This window comes from Pituophis catenifer, unplaced genomic scaffold (assembly GCF_029215685.1).
Source record: "Pituophis catenifer annectens isolate HBS135680 unplaced genomic scaffold, rPitCat1.0.hap2 SCAF_1, whole genome shotgun sequence".
NCBI lineage: Eukaryota > Metazoa > Chordata > Lepidosauria > Squamata > Colubridae > Pituophis > Pituophis catenifer.
Genome location: NW_027256881.1, coordinates 176011632 through 176023742, shown reverse-complemented (window position 1 = coordinate 176023742; position 12111 = coordinate 176011632). Strand labels below are relative to the sequence as shown.

The window sequence follows — 12111 nt, the reverse complement described above, 5'->3', positions numbered from 1 at the left end:
ACTTATGACCATTTTTCACACTTACGACCATTGCAGCATCTCCATGTTCACATGATCAAAATTCGGAGGTTTGGCAACTGACTCATATTTGATGATGGCAGTGTCCCAGGGTCATGTGATCACCTTTTGCGACCCTCTGATAAACAAAGTCAATGGGAAAGCCAGATACACTTAACAGCTATGTCACTAACTTAACAATTGCAGTAATTCACTTAACAACTGTGGCAAGAAAGATTGTAAAATGGGGCATAATGCCTCACTTAGTAACAGAAATTCTGGGCTCAATTGTGGTCATAAGTTGAGGGCTATCTGTGTTTTAATTTTTAAAGAAACAAAATTCTAAAGAGGTCCAAACTGGCTTACAATTGTATTATATAAATTGTTTCTACCTATAGGATTTTATATTCTTTATTTTATATTCTTGTATTGTATCTTGTTCTTTATATTTTCTAATGTTAAAAGTTTTCTTGGAAGTAATTCTCACTATGTTTTAATGAATTTTCCTAGTTAATTTTACTGTGCAGTCACATAATAACATGTTTCCTCAAACTACAGTCTTCAGTGGAGTTAAGTGCCAAATAAATAGTAATAGGGCCAGCCTGATCAGGTAATCCTACCCATATTTATTCAGAAGTGCTGCTAACTTTTTTTTTTAGATGAATGTCTATGCAAAAGGCAGCCTTAAATTCTAAAGTGAAAGGAGTTTTAATAGAATTAATGATATATCGCTAATGATCCAGTCTACTTTGATACAATGTATAGGTATTGTATAAATGTACAGATAGAGATTGAACAGGAATTAGTTGATTTTATCTCTCATGATACAATATTTCATATTGTTCATACTCTGTTATTGTTCTTCTCCAGCTCTGGATCCCAAAGAGTGTGACACACACAAAGCTCCAAAAACTCTGCTTAATACAAACAGACCCCTTTTAAAATACAGGCTTTCAGTGCAAATGTCCTTATCAGCCTGCTATGAATTACAGAGAATAAACAAAGTCTTTCAAGGGTTGGCAACCAGCCCAGAAACCAAGATATAACAAGAAACTCACTCTCAAAATGCTCTGCGTAGTAATTAAATGTTGTTTCCAGCAGTGTGTGCTATCTGTGAGCGAACTTAAATAGGCTAAGGGAGTGGCCAATTAGCCACAAGCCTTACTCTCGAGGAGACCTCCTCCTGAGTAGCCACTCCTGCCTTTTGGCAGCCCTGTGTGCTCGAGCATTTAGAAGAGGCTCCTTCACTTGAAGGAGCCTCTGGAGGTTCTGAAGGCCCTGGCTGAGTCTCTGCCTCTGGCACCACATCCTCTTCAGCCTCCTCACTGTCCGACTCGAGCGCCGGCTGCACAGGCTGCTTGCGTGACACCACACCAGCCTCCTCATCATCAGGATCAGCCACAATCCGTGCAGGCTGCTGGCGGGCCACAACACTTATGTTCTATTTTGTATCTATTTCAGATTTCTGTTATGGCAATGAGGACCTGACATTTTCAATCAGTGAAGCCATCAAGTTATGTGTAACAGTTGTGGCATATGCACCTGAGTCTTTCAGAAGGTAACAACTATTTCTTGCATTTTCAAACAAGTATGATAACAATCTATCATTCAAATTTATATATTTTAACTTTGCACAATACATTTATTAAACTGTTTAAAACATTCCTCTTGTTTTAAGGATTATTCAAGGACTTTTCTTTTTCTTTTATTTATTCTTTCCCTGAAATTAAATTTTGTCTCTATGTCTAATGATTGGAAGGTCATTACTATTTCCAGGTATAAAGATTATTCTATCTGGCCTTTAAACTTCTACCTATGTTCATTGTCTCCTCAGTGCTTATTCTTTCTCAGGTTTAGCCATAGAACTTAGTTAGATGATGCCTGGCCTCTCTGAGTAACAGGGAAAAATCACTTATTGCTGGTTGCTTCAACCACACCACGCTGGAAACAAACATCTCCCACTTTTTGCCTTCTCAAACTGTCTTGGTGTTTAACATTTTTTTCAGTTACTTCCTGTTTCATGTTATTACATTTTTTGGAAGAAGTTGTTATTGTTAAAAAAAAAACAAGAATTTTTTTTTTTGCAGGTTCAAATTTGTTCTGACTGTGATGGTGTCCTAATATTCACAATAACTAGCCACAGAGTACTGTGCACAGTCCCCTTTCCTGCAGACAAAAATGGGTTTCTCCTGAAGAGAGGGGTATTGTACTTCCGGATATAACCTCACATTGATAGCATTGTTACATGATCTACATTGTTTCAGTCTTCAGATGCTGATGGTCCTTGAAGCTCTAGTGCCCTGTTATTTGCAGAAACTTAAGAGGCAAACCTCCCAAGTGGAAACCGTGACAGCTGCTCGAGAAGAGATTGCTGCTACAGCTGCTCTTGCAACATCCTTGCAAGCACTTTTGTACAGTGTGGAAGTTCTTACTCGGTGAGCTATACCACCTACTTGCCATGACCTTGCAAGGGTCCAAGGAGAAAAAAGATGAGAATTTTATGTTCCTGCCCATGGTGAAAACAATTGTATGCCATTATATCTATGTAAAATGTATGTATGTACATACAAGAACAAGAATTTAAATGAGCAATATTCACATCCACATTATAAAATATAGAAGGTTGCATTTATTTATTTCAAAATTAAGTCCTCACCAAATCTATTTCACAGAAAATTAAACCAGAGGTGAGGGGGAGTGTCAAAGTAGGATCTATCTGATGGATTTTAATCACAGATTAATTAATGCAGATTCAGCATTTGCCATCCAGAATTTATTTTCCTCCTTTTCCACAAAGTAATACAATGACATTTAATAAAGATAAATGCACATAAAGATAAACAGTTTCCTAGGTTGAGCTTGACTCTTATGTATGAGTATTGTCATTTTGGAATTGCCTATTTATAGTGTGATTATTCGCTTGTTTGTTTACTTATTTAGTTCAAACAATGTCCTGTATCTCCATAGTTTCCTGGAGTTCTTTCCAAGTCTGTCCCTCTTAGCTTTTTCAGGATCAGCCAAAAAGACTACTATAACACAAAAAGACTAATGAGGGTGCATCAATAAAAACAAAGTTTCCACATCAAAAGAAATAACAGTTCTACTTTATTATTTTATTTATATAGTCAGACAGTATTGTGAGTTCTATGTTGATTCTGGAGGCCTTACTTAGAAGGAATGAGATAATTAATAATTAAGGCCTATGAAGAGAGATTGAAGGAACTGAAACTGTTCAGTTTGAGAAAATTGAGAGTACGGACCTGATCGTCCTCTTCAAATACCTGAAAAAAGATTACATTAAAAAAGTCAAAGACCTGTTTCCTGTTGCTTCTGAAGGCAGGATATTATCCCAATTACCGCCTTTTGGCCTTGGCATGGGGGAAGGGAGATTGCAGGTTCGGAGAGAGAAACTGAGAGTCCTGGACAATGGCTGCTGCTCCATCTGCAGGAAAGGAGTTGAACTCTGCTGGCCTTATGTCATCCAGCTGCTGTGAGAGAACGGCTGTGACCATTTGCCTGCACTGCAGCTATTTGATCCAGACGCCCCATCGCTGTGAGAGAGTGAGGGGCTCCAGTTTGCTCATATCCAACCGTATTGCCATCTCGCACCTCTAGGACCATCACTGACATCCAGAGTGACTCTCCCTTACCTCATCACACTTATATGGCTTACACCTTGGCGGATCTGCTTGCGCTGCAAGATGCTCCCCTCTCGCGGTGGTGGCCTTCCACTCTATCGAAGGCCTACCTTAAGGACGGGCTTTGGAGCCCTGAGAGGTGGCATGTTCTAAAGAGGGGATTGAGGGGTTTTTTAATCAGGGTTTTTAACGATCTTTTACAGGGAACTGGGAGGGCAACCAAGGGGGATGGGGGGATAATCCACCAAGGTCAGAGCCAAGCCCAGCATGGGGTAACGGTTTGGAGGGGCTGGTGGATGGGAGGGGCAGATACAGCAGGAGCAGGGGGCCATATCAGGTGCCGGGGGTGCGCACTTGCTGTTTGAGAGCAATTGCGCACCCCGGTCCCCAATGCTCCTCTCGGGTACTAGGTTGCACAGATACTTCGGCTGATGCTGTGCAATGCCAGGTCGGTGGTAAATAAGGCCCCCCTCATTTTACGATCTTATACAGGAGGGGGGAGCGGACTTGGCGGGTATTATGGAGACCTGGTTGGGCCCGGAGGGAGGGGTCCCTCTGGTTGAGATGTGCCCACCAGGCTTCAGAGCATTCCATCAGCTGAGGGCCCAGGGTAGGGGTGGGGAGGGTTGGCGGTTATTATAAAAGAAGGTCTTGGTCCGAGGGAGACCACTGTGCCACAGATTGCTGGATGTGAGTCCCTCTTTGTGAGGTGGGGTCATGGGGTTCAGATGGGCTTGTTGCTAATGTACCTGGCTCCCTGCCACGTGGCAATGGCCCTATCTGAGCTACTCGATGTGATAGCCACGGTGGCAGTTGATACACCCAGGCTTATGGTCATGGGTGATTTCAACCTGCCATCTGTTGGTGAAACGTCCAAGATGGCCCAGAAGTTCATGGCTTCCATGACGGCCATGGACCTGACCCAGTTAGTTCATGGCCCCACTCATGGGGGGGGGGACACACTCTGGACTTGATTTTTGTCTCTGGCCAGTGGTTGGGTGGTCTTCTTATAAGGGATATAGAAATGGAACCCTTCTCATGGACAGATCACTTGCTCCTTCGCCTGGACCTTCGAACCGCTACACCCCGCCGCAGGGAGGCGGAACCGATAAGGTGGGTCCGCCCGAGGCGCCTGATGGATCCAGATAGGTTCCAGACGGAGCTTGGGCCATTTCCTGAGGACCTGGCACACAACTCGGTCGATGACCTGGTAGTTGCCTGGGACCAGGCGGCTGGGGGGGCTCTAGATTGAGTTGTGCCTTTGCGGCCTCTGACCCGGTGCCGATCCCGTGGGGCTCCATGGTTTACCGAGGAGCTGAGGGAGATGAAGCGCCAGAAAAGACGCCTAGAGAGCGGTTGGAAGGCCAGTCTCGCTGAATCTGACCGAACACTGGTAAGATCGCATATTAAGACCTACCTAGTGGCGATAAAGGCAGCAAAGTTTAATTACTTTTCCGCCCTTATTGCATCATCAGATAATCGTCCATCTGCCCTGTTCAGGGTGACCCGCTCCCTGTTACATCTGGGAGTGCGGGAGGATCCCCTGGAAGGCAGGGCTGAGGAATTTGGACAATATCTGCATGACAAAATCGCACAGATTCGGGGGGATTTGGACTCTAACTGGGTAGATTCAGGCAGGGTGGTGAGGAATAGTCTTGAGAATGTTATCCGGGAAGAGTTTGACTCTGTGACCCCTGATGACGTGGACAGGACTCTGGGGAGACTTAGTGCGGCCACATGTTTATTGGACCCGTGTCCCTCCTGGTTAGTACTGGCTTCCCGGGAGGTTACAGAAGGCTAGCTCCAGGGAATTATCAATGCTTCATTGAGTGAGGGTTACCTCCCACGGCCTTGAAAGAGGCGGTGGTGAGGCCTCTTCTCAAGAAGCCTTCCCTGGACCTGGCAGTGTTAGCCAACTATTGTCCTGTCTCCAACCTTCGCTTTGTTGTGAAGGTTGTTGAGAGTGTGGTCGCATGACAGTTTCCACAATACCTGGAGTTAACATCTTATCTAGATCCATTCCAGTCGGGCTTCAGGCCCAGATACAGCACGGAAGCGGCATTGATCACATTGGTAGATGATCTCTGGAGGGCTCGGGACAGGGCTTGCTCCTCTGTTCTGGTCCTGTTAGACCTCTCAGCGGCTTTTGATACCATCGACCATGGTATCATGCTGCCCCGGTTGGAAGAGTTGGGGATGGGGGGTCACTGTATTACGGTGGTTCTCCTCCTTTCTCTCCGACCGGTCGCAGTTCGTGTTGGCAGGGGGGCAGAGGTCGACCTCGAGATGCCTCATATGTGGGGTGCCTCAGGGGTCGGTTCTCTCGCCCCTTTGGTTCAACATTTATGTGAAGCCACTGGGTGAGATCATCTGTGGCTTCGGGGTGAAGTGCCACCAGTACATTGACAAGACCCAGCTGTACATCTCCACCCCGAGCCACCCCAACAATGCCCTTGAAGTGATGTCCTGGTGCCTGGAGGCCGTGCGGATCTGGATGGGGAGGAACAGGCTCAGGCTCAACCCATCCAAGACTGAGTGGCTGTGGTTCCCGGCATCCTGATATAGTCAGTTGACTCCATCACTGACTATTGGAGGGGAGTCGTTGGCCCCCACGGAAAGGGCCCGCAACTTGGGCATCATCCTGGATACATAGCTGTCCTTGGAGGAACATCTGACGGCTGTGGCCAGGGGGACTTTTTATCAGGTTCGCCTGATCCGCCAGTTGCGGCCCTTCCTAGATCGGGATTCCTTGTGCACAGTCACTCATGTCCTCGTCACCTCTCGCCTGGACTACGGCAATGCTCTCTACATGGGGCTCCCCTTGAAGAGCACCCGGAGACTTGAGCTGGTCCAGAATGCGGCCGCGCGGGTAGTGATGGGAGCTGTATGGCGCTCCTACATAACACCTCTCCTGCGTGAGCTGCACTGGCTCCCAGTGGTCTTTCAGGTGCGCTTCAAGGTATTGGTCATCACCTTTAAAGCGCTCCATGGCATAGGACCTGGATACCTTCGAGACCGTCTGCTGCCACCAACAACCTCCCACCGACCGGTGCGCTCCCACAGAGAGGGCCTCCTCAGGGTGCCATCGGCCAAGCAATGTAGACTGGTGGCCCCCAGGGGGAGGGCCTTCTCTGTGGGGGCACCTGCTCTCTGGAATCAACTGCCCCCAGAATTCAAGACCTCGGTGCCTTCCGCCGTGCTCTGAAGACCTTCCTTTTTCAGCAAGCCGGGCTGGCTTAATGCTTTTTAAATGTTTTTAATATGTTTTGTTATTGTTTTTTAACTTTGGGGCCAAATTTATATATATCTTTTTAAATTGCTTTTAATGTTTGTATCTATGTTTTTTACTTTGGTTGTACACCACCCTGAGTCCTTCGGGAGAAGGGCAGTCTATAAATTTGATAATAAAAATAAATTCGATAATAAATATTGAATAATAGATTTAAGATATGGGTTGGCTAATTCCAGTTGAAATTTAGAATAATTTCCCAGCTCTAAGAATAATCTGGCAGTGAGGTCAGTTGATGAGTAAGGTGGTGAATTCCACTTTGCTGGATATGTTAAATTGAGGCTCGACAAGTTGAAGCTTTAATTTTAATTTAAGCAGAGGAGACCCAAATAGCTTTTCTAATATTAAGATTCTTCTATTACTGCTACTTCTACTAATTACTGTACTGCTACTACTATTGCCATTAACAGGCCAATGACTGCACCTCAGATGAGTCGCTGTGATCAAGGCCATAAAGGAACCACTTCTGCTAACCATACTATGTCAGCTGGAACAAATACCAGGTATTTAACAGAGGCTGCCCTGCAACATGTTTTTTTGACAAGTTTTATTGGTTCCGCCCCCCCATGCACACCCACATATTTTTGAAATAGAATATTGACCATATCATATATATATATATAATTCATCATATTCAAATATATTTTACTTAGTTACAGTTTTGCCAAAGTGTTCTTTTTCCATATTTATTAATCAAATCTTAATTTTTCTATTCTTATTTTTCTAAACAGTATCTTCTTTCACCCTCAAATTCTATTTTTTCTATTCTTAATCATATACATTCTCCTTAATTTTATTTTTTATTAATTCAATCTTTATCTTAATATATTTAAACATGTTCGGGGATGCCTTTGTTCCATTTCATCTTTTTTGTTTTACAGCAATCTTTCTTCTCTTTCTCTTCCTCTCCCTCCCTTCTTTTGTCCTTCCTACCTTCTTCTTCCCTCCTCTCCTATTCCCCTTCCTTTCTCCCCCTCCTCCTTTCCTCCCCCCATCTAATCTTCCCTCCTACTCTTATTCCCCTTTCCTTTCTTCCTCTCCTCTTCCCTTTCTTCTGTTCCACTCTCTCCTTCTCCCTTCCTTCAATCTCCCTACTCCTTCTTCTATCTCTCTCTATTGCTGTATTCATTTTCAATTCAGTGCTTTTTTTCTATGGTGTCCAGCAGTGGTGGGTTGCCCCCGGTTCGCACTGGTTCTATAGAACCGGTAGTAAAACCGGCGGGAGGCTCCACCCACTGACCCTGATGTCATCAAAATGCTTCTGTGTATGCGCAGAAGCTTCTGCGCTTGCGCAGAAGAGCACATGCACGAGCGAAGCAAGCGAGCGCATGCGAACGGCCCCATTGCGAACCGGTAGTAAAGGTAAATAGAACCCACCCCTGGTGTCCAGGCATCCCTATTTTTCTCTCCTTTTATTCCCCCATTTCCATCCAGCCATCTCTGAATCTCTTGCCTTGCAAGATTTCTCCTGAACTAAACTTTGAACTAATTCTTCTCATGAACTGGAGGATTGGTCTTTCTGACTTCTCCTAATCCATATGGGGAACTGGATCTATGGACTCGAGGCCGGTGGGAGTCGGTGTATGGCTGCCTTCACTCCCGGGTTTCCATCAAAGTTTTATTGGTCGGCCTTTGTGAGAGGACAGTCGGCCAAGAAATTTCCGGGGGTCGGATGGCATATCTCCCCCTCCACTGCTGTGAGAGGGCAATGGAATTCGGCTGCCTGTGCCATGGACTGGAACTTTTTCCCCTGTATTATAACATCATGGTGGTCTCCTGACCATGGACTATCCTCACCCCTGACGATTTAATGTACTCAGTGTCTGAACTCCTTGCCCTGCGAGATTCCCCCCTCTCGCAGTTTTGGCCCTCAACTCTATCGAGGGCCTATCTCGATGACAGATTTTGGAATCCTGAGAGATGGCATGGCGCGAGGAAGGGCTTGTGGGGTTTTTTAGGAAAGTGTTTTAATAAGATTTTAAAGGGTTCAGGGAGGGGGTCTTTTAACAATTTTTAAGGGGAACTGGGAGGATGACCAAACGGGATGCGGGGGGGAAATCCACTAAGGTCAGAGCCGAGCCCAGCATGGGGCAACGGTTTGGAGGGTGCAGGACGAGGGATTGGGGAGGGGATGGAGGGCTATACCAATGAGGGGTGTACCATCAGCACGGTGGATGGGAGGGGCAGATATGGCGGGAGCAGGAGACCATATCACGTGTCGGGGGTGCACACTTGCTGTTTGAGAGCTATTGCGCGCCCCGGTCTCCAAGGCTCCCTTCGGATACTAGGTGGCTTAGATACTCAGGACCTGGGCCTTCGGCTGATGCAGTGCAATGCCAGGTCCGTGGTAAATAAGGCCCCCCTCATTCACGATCTTATACAGGAGGGGGGAGCGGACCTGGCGGGTATTACGGAGACCTGGTTGGGCCCGGAGAGAGGGGTCCCTCTGGTTGAGATGTGCCCACCAGGCTTCAGAGCATTCCATCAGCCGAGGGCCCAGGGGAGGGGCGGGGGGGTGGCGGTTATTATTAACGAAGGTCTTGGTCCGAGGGAGACCACTGTGCCACAGATTGCCGGATGTGAATCCCTCTTTGTGAGATGGGGTCATGGGGTTCAGATGGGCTTGTTGCTTGCGTACCTGGCTCCTTGCCGCGTGGCAACGGCCCTGCCCGAGCTCCTTGACCTGATAGCCATGGTGGCAGTTGATACACCCAGGCTTATGGTCATGGGTGATTTCAACTTGCCGTCCATCGGTGAAACGTCTGAGATGGCTCGGGAGTTCATGGCTTCCATGACGGCCATGGACCTGACCCAGCTAGTTCATGGCCCCACCCACAGGGGGGGACACACTCTGGACTTGATTTTTGTCTCTGGCCAGTGGTTGAGTGATCTTATTATAGGGGATATAGACATGGAACCCTTGTCATGGTCAGATCACTCACTCCTTCGCCTGGACCTTCGAACCGCTACACCCCACCGCAGGGAGGCGGAGCCAATAAGATGGGTCCGCCCCAGGCGCCTGATGGATCCTGATAGGTTCCAGATGGAGTTTGGGCCATTTCCTGAGGATCTAGCACATGACTCGGCTGAGGACCTGGTAGCCGCCTGGGATCGGGCGGCTGGTGGGGCCTTGGACCGAGTCGTGCCTTTGCGGCCTCTGACCCGGTGCCGATCCCGTGCAGCTCCTTGGTTTACTGAGGAGCTGAGGGAAATGAAGCGCCGGAAAAGACGCCTGGAGAGCGGTTGGAGGACCAGTCTCGCTGAATCTGATCGAACACTGGTAAAGTCGCATATTAAGGCCTACATAGTGGCGATAAAGACAGCAAAGTTTAATTACTTTTCCGCCTCTATTGCGTCATCAGGGAATCATCCGGCCGCCCTGTTTAGGGTGACCCGCTCCCTGCTCCATCCGGGAGTGCGGGAGGATCCCCTGGAAGGCAGGGCGGAGGATTTCGGACAATACCTGTATGACAAAATCGCTCAGATCCGGGGGGATTTGGACTCTGACTGGGTAGATCAGGGCAGGGTGACGAGGAATAGTCTTGAGAATGTTATCTGGGAGGAGTTTGATGCTGTGACTCCCGATGATGTGGACAGGATTTTGGGGAGACTTAGTATGGCCACATGTTTACTGGACCCGTGTCCCTCCTGGTTGGTACTGGCTTCCCGGGAGGTTACACGAGGCTGGCTCCAGGGTGTTATCAACGCTTCGTTGAGTGAGGGTTACTTCCCCACTGCCTTGAAAGAGGCGGTGGTGAGGCCTCTCCTCAAGAAGCCGTCCCTGGATCCGGCAATATTGGCCAACTATCGTCCTGTCTCCAACCTTCGCTTTATGGCGAAGGTTGTTGAGAGTGTGGTCGCGTGACAGTTTCCACAATTCCTGGAGGAAACATCTTATCTAGATCCGTTCCAGTCGGGTTTCAGGTCTGGGCACAGCATGGAAACGGCATTGGTCGCGTTGGTTGATGATCTCTGGAGGGCTCGGGACAGGGGTTGCTCCTCTGTTCTGGTCCTGTTAGACCTCTCAGCGGCTTTTGATACCATCGACCATGGTATCATGCTGCACCGGCTGGAAGCGTTGGGGGTGGGAGGCACCGTATTGCGGTGGTTCTCCTCCTTTCTCTCCGACCGGTCGCAGTTTGTGTTGGCAGGGGGGCAGAGGTCGACCTCGAGGCCTCTCGTCTGTGGAGTGCTACAGGGATCGGTCCTCTCGCCCCTTCTGTTCAACATTTATGTGAAGCCGCTGGATGAGATCATCTGTGGCTTCGGGGTGAGATACCATCAGTACGCTGATGACACCCAGCTGTAGATCTCCACCCCAGGCCACCCCAACGATGCCCTTGAAGTGATGTCTCAGTGCCTGGAGGCTGTGCGGATCTGGATGGGGAGGAACAGGCTCAAGCTCAACCCTTCCAAGACTGAGTGGCTGTGGCTCCCGGCATCCCGATATAGTCAGTTGACTCCATCACTGACTATTGGGGGCGAGTCCTTGGCCCCCACAGAAAGGGCTCGCAATCTGGGAGTCCTCCTGGATATGCAGCTGTCCTTGGAGGAACATCTGACGCTGTAACCAGGGGGACCTTTTATCAGGTTCGCCTGATTCGCCAGTTGCGGCCCTTTCTTGATCGGGATTCCCTGTGCACAGTCACTCACGCCCTCGTCACCTCTCGCCTTGACTACTGCAATGCTCTCTACATGGGGCTCCCCTTGAGGGGCACCCGGAGGCTCCAGCTGGTCCAGAACGCAGCAGCGCGGGTAGTGATGGGAGCAGCATGGCGCTCCCATGTAACACCGCTCCTGCGTGAGCTGCACTGGCTCCCGGTGGTCTTCCGGGTGCGCTTCAAGGTGTTGGTTACCACCTTTAAAGTGCTCCATGGCATAGGGCCTAGCTATCTTCGAGACCGCCTGCTGCTACCGACGACCTCCCAGCGACCCGTGCGCTCTCACAGAGAGGGCCTCCTCAGGGTGCCATCAGCCAAACAATGTAGGCTGGTGACCTCCAGGAGGAGAGCCTTCTCTGTGGGGGCACCTACCCTCTGGAATCAGCTGCCCCCAGAGATAAGGAGAATCCAAGACCTCAGTGCCTTCCGCCGTGCCCTTAAAACCTTCTTTTTCCAGCAAGCCGGGCTGGCTTAGGAAGAAATTTTTTAAATTTTTAAATGTTTAATTGGTTTGTGGTTTTTTAAA

General features: G+C 48.3%; 1 protein-coding gene across 1 annotated transcript in view; it reads left to right on the top strand.

The window, feature by feature from the left end:
• Nucleotides 1-12111, top strand: part of UNC80 (unc-80 homolog, NALCN channel complex subunit) — a 186147-nt gene that overhangs the window by 122880 nt on the left and 51156 nt on the right. The window contains exons 46-48 of the mRNA XM_070956783.1: nucleotides 1459-1555; nucleotides 2262-2432; nucleotides 7335-7427. Coding sequence (XP_070812884.1) covers nucleotides 1459-1555; nucleotides 2262-2432; nucleotides 7335-7427 — 361 coding nt within the window. The remainder of the gene's footprint in view (nucleotides 1-1458; nucleotides 1556-2261; nucleotides 2433-7334; nucleotides 7428-12111) is intronic.